Raw genomic sequence first — 18,966 nt, forward strand, 5'->3', positions numbered from 1 at the left:
GTAGGGAGCCAAACTTAAATGGAAGTTTGGGGAGCGCAGGTCACAAGTATTCAGTCAAATAACATCTGTGACTTCATAACAGCCACATACAGCAGCAGTGATTAGGGATCTGGACTCAAAACTGAAAACGTCTGGGATCCAGTCCTCAATGTGAACACTGCTGTTGTACATTTTTGCCCCCAACCCACCGGCTGTCCAAAAGGGCATGAGCACTGCTGGGGTCACCCCTTCCACAGGTCAGCCTCCGGATCGAGGGGAGTGCTGTGCTCTCATTCCGCTTTTCCCAGCCTGCGGAAACAGGCATAAGTGGCAAAACACAAAAACAAGGTGCCTGGCGCTGGCGCTACTGCACCTCCAAACTGTATGCTTGAATTCCCACACCAGTATCTTGACCATGATGCATCTGGAAATACTTTCTGTATTATATAATGCTCAGAAAGAGTTGCTGACCATTGACAATAGACTCCAATGTTAATTTTTAACTTAACATTAAATTGTTAGTTTAGTCCAATTTTGAAACTAAATCTAGCAGCTGGGTGACTTCTGTGTTCTAATCGTTGATTTGTACTTGAACTGAAATGATCTTGGCACTACTGTTCTTTAAAGCTCAGAATAGCAATGCAGGGTAAAAATGAAAAAGGGATACCAGACACCGCAGAGCCAGGAGCTGTAATTTATTTCAATCTGTTTTGCACAGGTTCACAAATGTTGACTTAGTATAAAACCAATTAAGGTCACTGGAAACAAAACAAGTGCTTAACAGATTTTTATATAAAAGTTGCTTATAAAAACATTTCCCCAAGTCATATTATAAAACATCTGTGCAGGTGAAGTGCAAATCTATGCGAACCGTAAACAAAAATGCTTTATTGACTGTAGTCCAGTAAACAGGACTGAGATGGATCCATGAAGAGGAAGCACTCCATGCAGAACTTAGGCCTTTTCGTACGTGCGCACAGCCTGGACATCACCAAAATTAAGAGTCTGCAACCCAGAAAGGCAAAGTTAGCTTATCGATTAATTTAATAAATATCTTTGTTTCTTAAAATATTAATATTTACACTTTAACAAACACCAATTGAGACATGTATGTACGCTTTGGCTGTTAAGTTATTTAAACGTGTACTCTAATGTGCCTATGCATTGGCTGTAGCCTCTGAAAACCGTGCACAGATAGCTTGCTTGTGCAGGGGAATATTACGATTCACAGTCATGGACAAACCTGGATAAAATCGCCAACTCACTTAATTTAAAAAAGTGCTCAAAACTATCCCCCCAAAAAATCCCCTTGTGCCCTACAGTGGGTATCACCTTTATAACAGAAACAAAAGAACAAAAAAAAATCAGTACCTCGGTAACTCTCAATAACACCAAGCAAGTAACAATATGTGGAATGACCTCAACCATAAAGTTGTACAGTACACCGTAAGCAAGGATACCGTTCTTATGCAGGGGGGTGTTAAGATTCACACGCAGTCATGGACAAGCCTGGTTAGAATCACCAACTCTCATAACTAAAGAAAATGTTAGAGTACGTAGCTGCGTCCGCACACGTAGAATGCTAAGGAGCAGGTGCAGGTTTACTCCATGCTGAAAGAAGACACAACGTGAAGTTGAAGCACTGCGTCTCTTTTCTTTATCTACTAGCATGGAGTAAACCTTTACCTGTCTCTTGGTAACTAAAAACTAGGAACTAGGAAATTAATAATCAGTAAGTATTCTAGTGACAGTAATAAAAGTAATTATTTTCATAGTATTTTCGCCTCGGCTTTTATCCTAATAAAAAAAAAACTAACGGAAAAAATACCATGATCATCTTGCCGTCCTTGATCTCCCGGACGAACTTCGTCTCTTTGCCGTCCCATTTCTGCACATGCACTATCTTGTCTCCGTCCAGGCTCACAGTAGACTGCAAAACCGACAAGGAGCAGTTACACACTTTCACTGCAGCGGCGTCCGAATGTCTTCAACAGTACAGCAGGACAAACCTCTAAATGAACAATCGCGACACACGTCGACCATGCCTTTTCTGAAACGAAAAGTCTTATTTTTAATGGCAAAGAAGCAAAAATTCTCTTATTCATTGATTTTGCAATCTACTGTATACAGCCCTGTTGGTGTGCGTTATAATAGGGTTTTTTTTCCGTCTTGAGTTGCTTCTTGCAAATGAGGCTGCGCCCTGTTCTGGTGCTGTTTTTGGCAGGAAATGTGAAAGCGTTTCAAAACAAAAGTACTCATACATTCAAAAACACATTAGAACTCATAACGTGGTATTGTATTTAATTGTTTTCTCGTTTCTCAGATAACTTTGTTCCCGCGGTTAGGTTATTGGTTCGCAATTAAGCTACTGTAGGACAGTATGCACTTACTGTACAGTATATACACCCCCTACAGTAACTGCATAAACAGCTCAAATTAACTTAACAAAACCAAATTAAACTTTACAAGTACTTGGCGTTTAAACACGGACTTGTAACAGGAAACGGTCCGCAGTTGCTTCAGGTTTTGAAATGTATATGCAAGTGTACAGATATGACATGCCTCCCTTTTTATAGTGCACGAAGATCTTAGCATTTAGAAATAAGCTTCATGGGAGCATGATAAGTTTTAAGGACAATGCTTCGGTTCCCATGTAGTAAAAATAATTAGATTATTACATTTTTTCCATTTCTATAAAAGTGTGTGCATAGTCACACTGAATAGTGTTATACACGGGCAGTCTGTATAGATGCACTAAGCATTAAATATTGATTCGTTGTGATATATTATACGTCTGAGCCACCTTTTAGAATCCAAATAAGCCACTTACTTTGCAGTTCCTATCGTCTGCTGTAGTTTCATCAAACTCCTCTCCAAGTTTAAATGATATTTCTGTATTTTTGAAAGTACTTTGCGTTTTTAAAACAACTTTGTCTCCCTCCTTGCTGATGATGATAGTGGGTTTAGTTACATTGCCCACTTGCCTGGTTGCAAAACCAACACCTGTAAAAGGAATTGGAAAAAAAAAAGATCTTATACAAATTATAATGATACCATCTGAAAAAAATATATAATGTCGCAGTAGACTCCGGACAGCACGATCAATGGAATTGTAGATATGTGAGCTATTCGAAACTCGTATATAATATTAGATGATAAGGAACACCAACACATTGCAAGCTTAAACAAATGCATATATTCCTGTGTTACGCCATAAATAGATAAAATACTGTGAAATACGCAAACCTTACCAAGAGCTTTCATGTACTCATCGAAGTTCTGGCTGTCTACAAGTTTCCAGGTGGAACAGAAGGCGTCAACCATGATGAGTGCAAAGACCGCTGTCGGGGACTAGCCTTGAGGTGAAGACTGATGCGCTGCACAGAGACACTGTATCTTCCCACAGGTACTCGTACACGTTTGACTCATTCTCTAGCATTAATACCCAGGCACGGGGGCGGAGTCGGAGCCCGGAGGAAATGTGGCCACCCTCATTGGCGGACGAGGCAGACTTTCTGCGACTGTGATTGGTCCGGAAAGATGGTGAGAACGGGGTATTATTCATTCAATGTTTTCGGGGCTTGAAACCGAGTAATGCTTTAGCATGTTGATGTACTAGTGGTAGAGTAACAGATACAGTACTTCAGAAACTCAAAAACTGCTGAAATATCTCCTCATGCGATTAAAAAAGCTGAACGTTCATCGCCCCCAACACACATGCACACACAATATAATAATAATTATAATAATAATAATAAAATATCGGCCAATAAGGACTGGTAAACCTAAATCCTTACATGGATTAACTTTCTTACCGCAGGGTAATTTATTGATACGTTGTGAACACCTATTTCTAAAACAACAAAAAAAGAAAATGTTGCTTTTATTTCAGCTAACAATCGTTGGTCCAAGATCAATTATAAATTTCGGCACATGCCAGGCACGTGAGTATTTGGCAAACGGCTTGTGCGCCTCGGATTTGGGTCTCAACAGGTTTTATCATTTTTATTTTTAAAAACTGTAAAAAAATAGGAAAACTGGTACATTTATCTCATTAAGTGAATTCTTTGTTCTATTCCAGTTTAATCCATGCTTTGAATGAGTACTTTAACTCATTTTGACTGGTCATGCAGTAAGAACTCACTGAGATCTTAGAAGTACTCTGTCCATCACTATTTTCTCCTATTTCATGAGTTTCACTTGAATCTTAGATCAGAACTGTGGCCCTATCATTTGCCACAGTAATGCCCCCTCTCCCCCCATGGCATAATTCTACAACAGTATTCTAACTTCTAACTTCATCTAAATAAACATCTTACCTCCCATTACTGCAATGGTCTTGCTGTTCCTACTGTATATGTACTGTGCTTAGGCATTTTGTTGGCCATCCTGTTTAGCATGCGGTATGAATAAGCATAGCTGCATTCCCAAAGAGCCTCCTTCTTTAAGCAAGTGTGCTACTGGTTAGGTTATGCTCCCAGGTATCTGTTACCCTACCTTGCATTACTGAAACAGACATACTGTACCAGTGTAGCATCATCAAGTTCAAGTTCAAGTTTATTGTCATTATACTCATATACAGGTATATGGTATAACGAAATGCTATTTAGATAGCTCTCGGACATAAGTAGTACAAGAAAAAAACAACAACAACAACAATACAATTGTATAACAAAAGAAAGACAGAGACAACAGGCAGTGTGCAAAAAACAACAGACGATGTGCAAAAACAGCAACAGCCAATGTGCAAAACAACAACAGGCAATGTGCAAAACAACAAAAAGGTAACAGGTTATGTGCAAAAACATGCATCAACAGAATGAAATAAAGGGATAGAAATTATGGGGAGTGAGCTTTTGACATGTATGGTAGAGGTAGATTTTCAATGTGTGTTTGGGTTTTTGGTAAGAAAGAAAGAAAGAAGGCACTGTGAGGTTCAGATCATAGATGAGAGGTGAGGTGAGAGTGAGAGAGGCTGGAAGTTTAATAGTTTGATCATACGTGCTTCTGCAGAATAATAGTCTTTCCCTGCACCTGTCCATGTGCCTGCAGAAGGTCCTTTTGGAAAGCTTGAGTGCTGCAGGAAATGCTTTTTTTGTTTCCAGGTTTCTCCTGTTGTCTCACGGCAACACACTTGGATGGGAATGTTCACTAGATCTCAAATCAATAAAACTCGTGCTTCAGCACTTCAGGCATCGAGTCAGATCTCTTGGGATCTCACTGTCATTATACTGTTATCTATTGTTTTGCACATGCTGATCTCTGCTTTCCCTAAAGCATTTCTGATTGCATTTTTTAAAAGATCTCAGAGGATTTAGGCTTGATTTCTTTTCCAATTTCTGAGTCTTTACTGTATACAGTAAAGGAACAAGTAATAGGTTTATTCCATGCTGAAAAAAGAAGAAAGAAAACACAACGTAACATTGTGTTTACTGGTATGGGCAGCCATATCACTCTGCAACTCACAACTGGCAACCCACTGAAGCCCTGCAGGTGTGAGCCTGGTCAGTACCTGGATGGGAGACCTCCTGGGAAAAACTAAGGCTGCTGCTGGAAGAGGTGTTAGTGGGGCCAGCAGGGGGCACTCACCCTGCGGTCCATGTGGGTCCTAATGCCCCAGTATAGTGACGGGGACACTACACTGTAAACAGGTGCCATCCTTTGGATGAGATGTAAAACCAAGGTCCTGACTCTCTGTGGTCATTAAAAATCCCAGGGCATTTCTCGAAAAGGGTAGGGGTGTAACCCCGGCGTCCTGGCCAAATTTCCCATTGGCCCTTACCAATCATGGCCTCCTAATAATCCCCATCTATGAATTGGCTTCATTACTCTGCTCTCCTCCCCAGTGATAGCTGATGTGTGGTGAGTGTTCTGCGCACTGTGGCTGCCATCGCATCATCCAGGTGGGGCTGCACACTGGTGTTGGTGGAAGGGAGTCCCCATTACCTGTAAAGCACTTTGAGTGGAGTGTCCAGAAAAGCACTATATAAGTGTAAGCAATTATTAATTATTATTATTACTGGCCCCACTAACACTTCTTCCAGCAACAGCCTTAGTTTTTCCCAGGAGGTCTCCCATCCAGGTACTGACCAGGCTCACACCTGCAGGGCTTCAGTGGGCTGCTTGTTATGAGTAGCAGGAAGTCGAGTTGCAATTGTGAAGGATTACTCTTTGCACTCATGACATGAACTTGACCTATGGAAAAAGTATCATGAGTACGCATTGACAGAAGAGCTAGTGTTCCCCAGGAGCAGTTCTGCTATTAGGCTTGGGGGGGGGTATTGTATACTTGTAGCCAAAGTATTGTTTTTGTGATAGAAATATAGAAATCTCCTGTGTCAGTCTGCTTTGATTGAAATTCGGTCTCAGACTTCAGATGTACTGTACATGAAATGTGTTCACATTTGTTCATTGAGTTCACACTCAATCAGATTGCCCATTAACCATCAAGTGCAATCAAAGGTTTCCATTAGCCTGTATTGTTCTTTGCTGTTATACATCATGCAGCAACTCTGGACTTTTGGACTGCATCTCAGATACCTACTACAGTGAAATGTCTGGTTGTTTATGGTTCCAGTGATGAACATGAGACAGTCAGTTGTGAAATTGTATGTATCTGGGCCCTTTGAAGTATTCAAATCACTTCCCACAACCTTTTATAACCATTATTCTGTTATTTTAAGTAGTTGTTTGTATTCCTCCTGGGAAAGATTTCCTCATTCTTCATAGCAAGGAAGGTTAAGTGCATTCAGACTGGTGATCACAGATGACTGAGTGGGTCAGCGACGCAATTGAGGTAAAAGAACTTCATTTGAATTTCAAAGGCTGGAACGGAATGTATGCAAAATAAAAGAACATTTTATGCTGCTGCCAAAGTGTATCTTGAAGGAAAATACTTTTATCTGTCACTCAGTCACCCGTTTAGTAGTTTGCTTTGAAAAAAGTGCTCTCCAATAAGACAAATACAGTATATAACAGAGGTATGTAGAACACCAAACAGATTACAGTTAAAATAAAAGTTTTTTTTTTAATTACAAAACTAATTTCTGGAGAGTCTTACTGTGAACTGATTCTATGATCTGTGAAAAGTAGGAATGTTTTTATTTCAGTAGTTCAAGTAGGGAGCTGCATCAGCATGCGTAGGCTGCAAAGGAACGGTTTATTCCATGCTGAAAAGAGAACAAAAGAGACACAATGTTTCGGCTCCAAAGTCAAAACATTGTGTCTCCTTTCTTCTATTTTCAGCATGAACTACACATTTTTAGATTTTGCCTTAGTCTCGTTCAATTTTCAAATCATGTCATAAATATTACCTATATATTGACATATAAACTGTGCTGTACACTTTGATTCAGCATTTTTATATTTATATTGGATGTAGTGAAATTGAAATGAAAAGGTGCACTTCTTGTTTTTACTCAAGATTAACAGCCAGTCTACTTATTTTCAGAATGTACAGTAAAACATTATATTTAATGTGACAAGAAGAAATATGTTAGACCACAGATAGCCGGTTAGAAATCCAACTGCAAGCAGTGAGAAGATGGTAATACACATCAAAGGGGATTATGCATTTAAAGTCTAAAGTTGGATTTTGATTTCAAAATGATTCGGTTTAGATTTACATTTAAAGGGAAAGCACTTTGCATACACCCTAGCTGAGAAAGAGTAGAGTTTAAAATAACCTTACCATTCCATTATACACAAATTTATAAAAACAATACATTTTTCAGGTGCAAAACAGTTACAAAACCCTATTCACTAAATGTATTAATTACAGCCTCAAAATTTAAAAATGTTAGACCAATGCTAGAAATAAACTACCCATCCATGTAAACCAGACAGAAAGATAGCAAACAGTAGGTGAATGAATGGGCAAATAAATGAATGGATGGGCAGATACTGTAGGTTCATTCCAAGTGTGAATTTTAATTTGCTATTGTCATATCACAAAACTCTGAAAATTGAACTATCTTCCGTCTTCTAATTCATTAATTAGAATTAGAAGCCAGAAAATGGTTCCATCTTTCTTGTAATACAACAAAAGATAATTAAAATTCATAATTATGTCAGGTAGATTGAACTGTGATTAATTGTAGGATATTTGTTCATTTCAGCACCACTTTTAGATGGAAATGTTTGTTTTAGTGATTTAATTAATACATATTCCATGGATTTAAACACACGCAAAGCCATAATTAACCAACAGACTCAACAATAACTCCAGTGGTCTTAAAAATGAGTGTGTGGACTCTGAAGGATTGCTGCGTATCCTGCCAACTCAGGTTTGGTGACGTCCTTTCAGTTCTTTTTCCGTTTCAATACGTGTATCAAATAATTGTAACGATGATAAAATGGTGTTTAATTATTTTATGTAAAGACACAATGTATTGTGTGTAATGTTATGTAACGACACACACTGAAAGATACTTCTGTGCAGCCCAGGGAACTAACAGCTAACATAAATGTGATAAAAAATATTGTTTACACAAATGTATTCCCTTTCAGCATTTTAAGTTTCTACTGTAGAAGTCGGGGAACGCTATACTGGTTATGTATGCCTTACTGCATTTGCTTAATTTCCAGAACACTGCTCACCTTGTAAAGGACGTCATGAAGTGGAAAAGTAATTTAGGATTGGTTACACATGAAATCTGATTCTTACAGGGCATTAACTGCTTGTCTCTCTTAGGAATATTGATCCCTGGTTATCTCTGTAGAACAAGCTGTACCTCTAACTCTGAGGTTGTAGAGGCAGCCTGTTCTGTCCCAGGTAAATGATTCATTAGTATCACACAGTATCAATGCTAGGGGGCATTCAAGCCACCCAGACCACCCACTTATAGGTACAGTACAAGTCATTTGCATTTCACTATTTTTTTATCCTCCATCATTTTTGGAGGGAATCACTTCTTATCTAGAAGGAGGACTCTGACTCCTGCACCAAAACTTACCAAAAATAATGCACTGGTGTTGACATGTGCAGAAATACATTTTTATGCATGCTCTCAGATCTTAGAGCACTATTCATAAGAGAAGGGAGAATCATCCTGGTATCCTGGCTAAATTCCTTTTTAAGCTCATACACTCAGACCTCCATGTACCAAGAGTTCCCATCTTAATTTAACTGGTGAAGCGATCTCTCACTTCACTGCCTGCTGTACCATGAAGAGGGACTCACAGTGCCTGCGCACAGGGGGTGCTGCTCCCCAGTGGTGGGTGTAGTGAGTCCCCTCCTGTTTGTTTATCCTTCTGGGATGAAAAAGGGCTTCACAAATGCAGCTAATAATCTATTCAGTTGCAAGAAAAAGTTTGTGAACCCTAGACCCTTCCAACCAAGACTGTGAATGTTTAAATGATGCGTTCAGTACTGACAAGAAGAAGTACAATCGTACAAGCAGATTGTATTTGTCTGTTATTGTGACGTAGTTGAATATCAGACCACATTTTTATGAGTAATTAATGCAGAAATCCAGGTCATTCCAAAGGGTTCACAAACTTTTTCTTGCAACCGTAAATAAGTGAGAAATGAAGGTAAATAATGTGGACGTGAACACAGGGTAAAAAAGGAAAAAAAGTCATATTGCTCAGTTATTGACTGAAGTGAGACTTTCAGCTGTTCCCATACCTGAAGCAGACACTGAAAGATTAGACTGCAGTGAGTTAAAAGATGCAGATAAAAATAAATATAAAAATACTTGAAGTCCCTTGTAAACTACACATGCAGATGAGAAAGTATGATTGGTGACATTGCCCTGTGTCAGGCAGCACTGTGCCAGTTAATACTGTACTGTACATGCAGGGAAGGGAACTCATGTTCCCTGATGTCAACACAATGGCAAGCCTCAGCTGTTTTCAACAGGGAGTGCAGGGAGATACAGTATTTCATATCTAATATTTAATAGGATGGGAGCCTGGTCAAGTGTCAAGGGATTCCAATTAGTCTACTGCCCGCTTCTGGAAAATTATAAAATGTTAGGACAAATTGTACAAGTGGCGAAGAAGATTAAAATGTATTTTTCTCTCGACCTAAGAAAACGTATTACCTAACTTTTACATAGAATTAATATCTAGAAAATAATAAAAATGAAAAATGACAAATACCTTCTGTAATTATTGCAATGCAGCTCATTTCAAAATAACTGTTTAATATAAGATTATGTTATATACTGTCTGAAATTAATGTTTCATGAAAAAAGTGGTTCAAATGACACCAGAGTAAAATGTGATTAATAAATGTTCTAAAATATGTAATTTCATTAACTAAAGCATAGATCATGCAAATCACTACATGCATAATGTAAGTTATATCGTTTTTTGCATCTTCATCCTGTGCTCCGAAGTGAACATTTATTTTCTGTAACTGACACGTTTTGTTTTTTTAAGTTTTATCAGAAGTCTATTGTTATATTATTTATTCTATTTAAATAAATTATTTATTGAAATAATTGTTCTAATGTATAAAATGGAATTATGCACAGATTATACATAGTACATTTAAAGGTAAAATAAAAAAAATATATAGCCAGTGGCTTTCACAACTCTGCTTACTCAGAACCGAGATGATGCTGCCACCTTCTGTTCAAAGCAGATAGTTCTTGATCATCGTTGTGGTTAGTACTGTAACATTCCTGTACTGAATAAATAAATTAAATATTTACACTAAATAAAGGAAAATTCAAGATCTAAAGTTAAATGATTTGAAGATGTTAAAATACAAGCAATAGAAATAAGATACTACATTGTGTTCAACATTGAATTATTCAGCTTTCATTATGACAGGTCATTCTTACTTGACTTTTAAAATAACACAGTGGAGTTCTTTTACCTGCATTTTACAGTTATGTTCATGTTTACTTTCATGTTTACTTTTTGAAATATTCATATCAAACTTTCAAATTGCTATGTTTTTTTTATCATTATGACATCAAAGGAGCCCTTCAACAAGACTTTGTGCAAAATTACAGGTTCAAGAAAAAGAAGACAGCTACCACATTTTAAAGAACTCCAAAGTTTTTACTTAGGACATAAATTTAATCAATTTCAGAGTGATATAAACTGGAAAGATCTTAAAATCACAATGAGGAAACAATTGAGAAGTAAGAAATATGATGAATATATTTATATAGTATCTATAATATCAGCAGACAGTCTCCTCAAAAGTTGTGAAGCTTTAATAATGTAATTTTGTGACTGCAGAGTATACATTCCTACACATGGGACAACCTGCAGAAGACAAATCACCTAACCTGATATTTCAAGTATCGGACACATTAAAATATTTGGATGTTTTCTTTCATGGGCTTCTAAAGTATTTGAAACAAAGTATATAAACACTAAACAGTACATAAAGAAAACTACAATGTTCTTTATTTTCTTATGTAATTAACAGTAATACTTTCAGTATAAAACACAGAAGGTAGAACTTTAATTCTCGCACACTAGTAAATTCACAGGTATAAGATTAGGAAACATTATTCAAAGTATACTATTCAGTACAGACGTACATCACCAAATGGAATGTTTACATTTTATTGTGCAAAAATAGTCATTCCTGCAGCTACATGGCATTATGTAAACATGTTGTATATACATTTGATAATAACAAGTACCTTCTTAAGAAAACAAAAGAAATAACATTTTTGAGCTTGTGATTTCAGAACTACAGCACTGTCAGTGCAACTCTGACCAGTCTGTGTACAAGTACAGTGTTCTAATGATAATTCAAACACATAATTAACTATCCATAATTTAGTGTCTCAATAAACCTGAAAAAATATCTCCTTTTCTCAGGACTAAGCCTTTAAGAACTCTGAGCTGCACCTGTGTGGCTGCCGTCCTGGAGTTGCATAGCGCTGGGCATTGCAATTACAGTTGTGTGGTCACATGATTCCCAGAACAAACAGTCCAAGGCAGTCAGTCAGCTCGTCAGTCAAGCCCAATTGATGGAGAGATGTTATGTCCCATCACTCTTTTCCTGGGTTTCCAGAGGGCTCTTTGCTCCTTCTGAGGAGGAAGATGTTTCTCCAACTTGTCCTCCATCATCTGGCAAGCAAATAAAAGGTAAAGCTAAGACATTTTACAACGTAAACACAGATGTGTATTTAACACAGATTTATCTAACTGACCCTGTCGGAACTTAATGCACACAGTAAATGAAAGTGAGGTATATCATCGGGTTTGAAGAGTGAATCCATTTTAAAATAAGTGTCTTGAAATGAATAGTGAAAACCTGCAGGTGAAGTCAGTCTGGTTCTGGGGAATGAAAGCTGGATTTCTGGAGAACACTTGCTATGGCTTCAATAGGAAAGACTGGACTGACTGTCAAAGCATTACTCAGAGTGCAGGGAGCTTCCTTAGTCACCATACCTGAGAGCTTCCCCTCCGCACTGTAGTGCCTCCAGGCCCAGACTGCCTGGTACTGTCACTAATTGACACAGAACACACCCCCAGGCAGACTACTGAGGAGGCACAAACATAACAGCTGTGACAGCTGGTGTGGTTTTTTCAATTAATTTCCAATTAACCTTCCTGCTTTAAACACAATTGAAATTGTAGGACATCAATTACGATAGTGAAGAAATTGTGAAACAACATTCATTGCAAAACAAGGTTACTATTATTATTTTCACTTTGTGATTTGATGAACAAGGGTGGCACAGCAGTGCAGTGGTTAGCATTGCCCTGGGTTCATTTCTGGACCGGGACATACTGGTACTGTAGGTTAATTGGCTTTTGAGAAATCTGTCCTTGCTGTGAGTGTGCGTGTGTTCTCTGTCTGTGTGTGCCCAGTGATGGACTGGTGTCCCAGCCAGAGTGTACCCTGCCTTGTGCCAGTTGCTTGCTGGGATAGTCTCCTCCATGACCCTGAATTGGATAAAGTGATTAGAAAATAGATGGATTTGATGAATAACAGTTCACTGATAAATGGCAAAGCATCTTCTGACAAATGAGAAGATAAATGTCTGTGCTGTCTCTTTTGGGAACATCCCTCCATCATGCTGCAAGAATAAAGTTTTGAATTTTACTCTCATCTCTGCTCATTTTTGCTCTCTCACAAAAAAGCATTTCTATTCTGCAGCAGTCCTGGTTTTTAAACACCTGTTTTGCTTAGTGCAGCAGGAGTATTGAGCACCAGTGCAATTTCCACATGCTTTTTGACTACTGCCCTGTTCTTAGACTGACAGCTGTCTGGACTCCCGCTAATTAAGTCACGTTCGCTCATGGTAGATGTTGGAGTCCTCCAAGGGTGCACATCCTTTCATTTTTATGGACAGGATATCATGGTGCATCTGAAATAAGGAGAGTCTGGGGTTTGTAATGGAGGGCTCTGGTGCTCGTAGATGGTGTTGTCCTTCATCCCTGCACAGTATGGTTCACTGCCAAGTGAACCCTAATCATTTTCAATGCTGTAGCAGAGTTCAGAGCACTCATTGTCTTACATTTCTATTGTAAAGTGTGTACAGAGTTTACTAAACAGTTCCAAGCACACTCCAACTAACTAAAACATCAGCTGTGAAACTGTCATGCAGTTTCCGTATAAAACAAATTTCCAGGGATTTCCTACGTACAGTCCAGTGGGCTGACTGACCTCTCTACTTGTATGGCAACTTTATTTCTACTCTGTTCATCGATTTTTAAAATCCATTCTTGGACCGGTGTTTGATCTGATTCCAGTGCTTTTTTTATTTTATTTACGTTAAGGTGACTGTATTTGCTTTTTCGGGCATTTCCACCCATATTGCGTTTTGTTGACTTATTGTGCTACTTTCAATGAAACAGCCTTTCATACAGCTTTACTGACTTTTCCTATATGTTTCTCCAGTGTAAAATACTGAGAACACAGGTACTGTAGGTTAAATGAAGGCACACCTTACTGTATTGTTTGAATTTAAGATTCTTCTTCAGAGTCACTCGCAAACATTTGTGCACAGCTCAGGTCAATACCAATCCTTAGTGAATATACAAGAAACAGAACAGGAAAATGGTCCACTTACAAAATGCCAATTGTCTCTTATTTACTCTTGGCAAACATTCAGTGAATTTCATCCATAGTTTCATGCCAAACTCAAAACTCAGTGACCGATATTGTTATCCAGAATTAACACAATTTTACTTGAAAAGGTAAAATTGTTAAGAATTCAGCTCCTGAGTGGATCAATCTGTTAATTCAGATCTGAAAATGAAAATAAGTGTCGATCCCAAAACATAAGCTCAAAACCACTTTATTTAACATTCTTCACGTCAATTAGGTAACTGTTTTAGCTGCAAATAAAAAAAATAGATATATAGTGAATTTTAAACTTTGGGTTTTTCTAAGCACTGTCTTATGTTTTAACTGCATACTGGATTCATCTTCCTCCCAAATGATTAATTTCAGTGCAGTATACATTCTCTTTCTGCCTGATTTGTTTTAAGAAAATCATATATGTGGAAACAAGGAAAGCTTCTGTAATTACACTTTAGGACTCAAAAGTCAAGCAATCTCAAATTTCTAAAACAATGAATTAAAATTTCACATTAATGTCATTCTACCTGCTATTTGTCTTTATGTCAGTTTGCCATGTAAAGTTTTATATTTTTGAAGGATAAAATATGTTTTATTTTAACCCACCTAGACTATACTTTTTCAATTGTACATTTGTACACACATAATCACATTTTTGGCACTATACATGAACAATTTAAAACAGATAGTGTACTGAATCCTGTACTGTATACAGAGCATTTGAGAACAGAACCCGGTCTGTGTGAGTTCTGTTTCCCTGCTGGAGGCAGCTTCATATTTACCGCTGACAGAGAGCTCCGACAGCTTGTCAGGAAGGTCGGCTGTGCCCGTTCCAGCAGGAGACCCCAGGATGTCAGGCAGGGCGTTCCTGCGGCCAGCTCTTCCTGTGGCTGCGAAGTCCGTCACGACGGGTTCGACATCAGTCATTGCTGGGTCCTGTCCTCACAGCATGATCTGAAAGAAGGCGCCGTCTCAGTCACTTCAGCCTTGTTTTAAATGTTTATCTGAGCACCATGAAATGCATCTTAATTGATTTCCTCCTGTGACAATCTCCCATTGTCGACGTAGTCCTGTGACTTCCTTTGTCCACATATTGACGGTCATTTGTCAGCTTCATGTCTGGAAGCGGTTGTATTGGTCTTTCTTCTCATTTTCATATGTGTGAACAGTGCGTGCAAGAAAATGATTTATTACTATCTTCACATCTCCATTTTTCAGTCAAGTGTACTGCTTTTTTGAATTACAGTTCAGGGGATAATTGCACTGCAAATACTGAGCATGCAACGTAAAGTAATTTCTACATCTTCTGACCTTCATCTTCACCTTGATGCAAGTCAAATTAGCCCCCTGTTCTCTGATTAGTGATTAGAATTCTCTGTGTTTTACATAATATTGTTTTAGCTACTCTTCACACAAAAGGTTAGTACTTAATCAATTTAAACTTAGCCTTCATCATATTTAGTATATTTACATATCTAAGAACAATCAGGGATATAGGTTCAGTTTCAAGGATCTGAGCAAGAGTAAATAGGAAGAAAATAATTTGTTTAATGTTAGATTCCATGGATTGTAAATGACCATTAAGGATAAACCTACAAAATCCCCAGATCCAAATGTTATTCTGCAATACAAAATACAGGCAAAGCCTTGTTATAAACTTGTGAATTTGAAGATGTTATCAAACAATTTTTGTACAAATCAACAAAAGAAAAAGACATTCTAGACCCCATCCAGAATGGACACATATATAGTTTATGCAATTGAAATCAACTAAGTGTGAGACTTTACAAATACAGTAGGTAAGAAGAATGTAACATACAGTATCTAACATAAAGCACTGAGTTTAAGCACTGAGCTCAGGAAAAGGCTTAAGATGCTTATGTTAGTAAATCATTAGGAGAACATGATGAATGCTAGCAGAGTGTTTGGGAATATTGCTTGAATATTGGTATACTGTATGTTCAGAATTGGGTACCATTCTACAAAAAAATAAATTGTGGCATTATGATTAATTCACAGAACAGAAACCACAATAAATTCCTGGCTGATGATCCTGGTGAATGATTTTAGATACAAGTGTGTGACAAGCCAGGTCAGGAAGGACTACAATTTCAGGCGACCTTCCACTAGAAGCATGAGAAAGGCTTTAATTATCTCACTGGGTGATTGTTAATTGATTAGATTATTGGCGCTTTCCAATACAGGGCAAATTAAGGATTTTGTTTGTTCTAGTGGTTGCTGGGTTAGAAAAGATGGCAGTGTGTTGTCACAAACCACACGCAGGCATTTTTTTTTAAAGGAAAATTACAAAACCACACACAGACAACACAGAAATGGTTGATACACCACCAATATCCAGAAAAGCCCACAGTATGACTCTGAGATCTGACCAGAGAGGTGGGCTTCCCCTAACATTTCAGAGTGCCTTAAAGAACAGTCCTGGTCTTCAGCTACTGCTCTGGCAAAGTGTCTGGCTGCTGACACAAAGGCTTTCTATCCTACATAATTAATATGTAGTGTTTTGGTCGACCTACCCCCCAGCTATCAATGTACTGTAACTAGATACACTGCACAGTCCCATGCAGCCAGAGTTTAACTTAATGGAAAGAAATAGAGCGATCTCTGTACTGTGACGCTTTGTGAACCATGCTGCTCCTTACAGAATGTAGTACTTATTCTCATTATTATGCATATATATATGGGCTGCATTGGAGCTGATTATCTGTTTTAAATTTACCTAACTTCTAAATGTCTTATAGATAGGAATTAAGATTTACAGAAGGCAATAAACATAAATTTAGTAAGTAATTTGTTCTTCCGTGCACTTTATTTAACTGCTATTAAACAAATGCTTATGCATGTAAAGGACACACATTAAATTTCAAATATTAGCTTCAGTATTATCACTATATTATTAATCAAGGAGAACAGGCATACAGATGATCAAGAAACAACATATTGGAGTTAATGTCTCAGTTCCCTGAATGTGGCTTAAATAACAGCACTTCCTGCACTCTAACTCCAAACCTCTGTGTTACATTACATTTACATATACATATGCATATACATATACATATACATATATACTGCATATGTGCTGGGTGTGTGTTTGTCTCTGTCTCTGCCCTGCGATGGCCTGGTGTATCTTCCAGGGTACATCCTGCCTTGTGCCAGTTACTTGCAGGGAAAGGCTCTGGTTCACCTATAACCCTGAATTGGGTAAAGTGATTAGAAAATCAATGGGTGGATATGTCCTGTAGCTAGTCAAATTAAAAACACAATAAATGTGATTGGTTCCAATACTAATCTGTTTCAGTACTCATTCACACATATACTGAGACAGATAAATACATAAACAAGAAAATGATGAATGATTGATATGAAAATGTGTATAATAAACTATACATTAGGAAACTACACTGTATATCCATCACTGTACAAATATATTTAAATAAACAATGCTTCTGCATTCTACGAAATCAAATCATTGTAACTGAAAGCCCTGCATAATTATCAAAACTCATAAATTACTGACTGTGAAGTTTTATTTATAAAGTTAATATCTCATGTACACAATTAATTTATAGTAGCAGGAAAATGGGAACACATAGCTGTTCAGCAAAGTTGGGAATTGGTCATGTGGGCAGCGCAATGTGTGTCAGTTGTTTGTTTCTCAATGACTCTGGGTATGATGCATGTGTGTGTGCATATGTGGGTGTGTGTGTGTGCATGTGTGTGTGCGTGTGTGTGCATATGTGGGTGTGCGCGCACGTGTGTGTGTGCGCGTGTGTGTGTGCACGTGTGTGCGTGCGCATGTGTGTGTGTGCATGAGTGAGTGTGTGCGCGCATGTGTGTGTGCGTGTGTGCATGTGTGTGTGTGCGTGTATGTGTGTGCATGTGTGTGTGTGCAGATGTGTGCGTGTGTGTATGTGTGTGCGTGTGTGTGCATATGTGTGTATGTGCGTGTGTGTGTGCGTGTGCGTGCATGTGTGTGTGCATGTGTGTGTGTGCGTGTGTGCAAAAGGACAAAGGATATTCTGCGACAGAATTCCAGGATAGAAGCTAACTAATGCCTGTTTCAAATAAGAACATAGGAAATATACCGTGAAAGTCTACAAAAAACAATGTAAACGTGTGCTTTAGACCTATAAGGGTTTTATGTTCTCTGGTGAAGCTGTTTATCCTGAATGATTTGTACTGTTTACTGCAAGTCTCTTTGTCACGCTCTGTCGACTCTGCTGCAAAGTTGGCCGCCGAACTTCCTCTTGATGTGAGAGCTGCTTCAACCTTAATTGAAGCACAAGTACCAGAGAAATGAAGGGTACAATACACTGCTTTGATCTCTGAAAATGCTTAATGTACAAAGATCGGCAGCTCGACAGCTCTTGCTCTTATTGGGCAGAAGGGAAAATGTACTTTCTTAACCCAACTCTTAGGGTACTGTAGCATGAAATTAGTCCCATCAAAAGCTTTCATAGGCTGTTCTTATGACATGGTTAGAAAGGACAGGAGGCAAACATGTAAAACATATCCAACATAAAAACGCTTTACTCACTAATGTTATTAATAATGGCACAAACTAAGTGACATACAATATGGCAAAGTCAGATACTGCTTTTTGTATTTTCTTAATATTGTTGCTTTGTCTCTGTTCTTCGCATTTCACGCGGGATATACTGAATGTCCCTAAATGTTCTTATTTCAGGATTTTTACAATATCTTTTTTATTTTTAATACAGTGAAACCAAGCACATTAAACACATCAAACTAGGGTAGAACCCTATCCTCACAGGTCTTGGATACCATCGCATTTGCTGACTAGAATCTCAGCTGAGTTCTAGGTAACTAAAGTGGTCACTGTAAAAAGATGCAACAAATTGTTCATTTAACATTCTTTTTCAAACAGTTGGAAAGTACAAGATTGTTGCTATATTGTGTCAGTTGTCTTAACATTTTAGATGTTGGAAAACGCTGACAGG

General features: G+C 38.1%; 2 protein-coding genes across 2 annotated transcripts in view; both read right to left on the reverse strand.

Annotated features, from left to right (window-relative positions):
* Positions 1–659: 659 nt before the first annotated feature.
* On the reverse strand, positions 660–3,388 carry fabp7b (fatty acid binding protein 7, brain, b). Its single transcript, XM_088929239.1, has 4 exons — positions 3,231–3,388; positions 2,810–2,982; positions 1,808–1,909; positions 660–984 (listed from the first exon to the last, which is right to left on the reverse strand). The coding sequence occupies exons 1-4, from the start codon at positions 3,301–3,303 to the stop codon at positions 934–936; spliced, it is 399 nt and encodes a 132-aa protein (XP_088785365.1). The 5' UTR covers positions 3,304–3,388; the 3' UTR covers positions 660–933.
* Positions 3,389–11,329: 7,941 nt separating this feature from the next.
* The window catches only part of pkib (protein kinase (cAMP-dependent, catalytic) inhibitor beta), a 35,741-nt gene continuing 28,104 nt past the window's right edge, over positions 11,330–18,966 (reverse strand). The window contains exons 2-3 of the mRNA XM_088929252.1: positions 14,770–14,941; positions 11,330–12,024 (exon numbers count right to left, since the gene is read on the reverse strand). Coding sequence (XP_088785378.1) covers positions 11,936–12,024; positions 14,770–14,914 — 234 coding nt within the window. The 5' untranslated portion in view covers positions 14,915–14,941 and the 3' untranslated portion in view covers positions 11,330–11,935. The remainder of the gene's footprint in view (positions 12,025–14,769; positions 14,942–18,966) is intronic.

The sequence above is a fragment of the Atractosteus spatula genome, chromosome 2, assembly GCF_055471065.1.
Source record: "Atractosteus spatula isolate fAtrSpa1 chromosome 2, fAtrSpa1.hap1, whole genome shotgun sequence".
NCBI classification, from domain to species: domain Eukaryota; kingdom Metazoa; phylum Chordata; class Actinopteri; order Semionotiformes; family Lepisosteidae; genus Atractosteus; species Atractosteus spatula.

Coding starts and splice junctions, on each gene's coding strand:
- fabp7b (XM_088929239.1), bottom strand. CDS start 3,303: ATGGTTGACGCCTTCTGTTCCACCTGGAAACTTGTAGACAGCCAGAAC. Junction 1,910..2,809: donor CAGACGATAGGAACTGCAAA/GTAAGTGGCTTA, acceptor TCGGTTTTGCAG/TCTACTGTGAGCCTGGACGG. Junction 985..1,807: donor AGGACGGCAAGATGATCATG/GTATTTTTTCCG, acceptor TCTGGGTTGCAG/ACTCTTAATTTTGGTGATGT.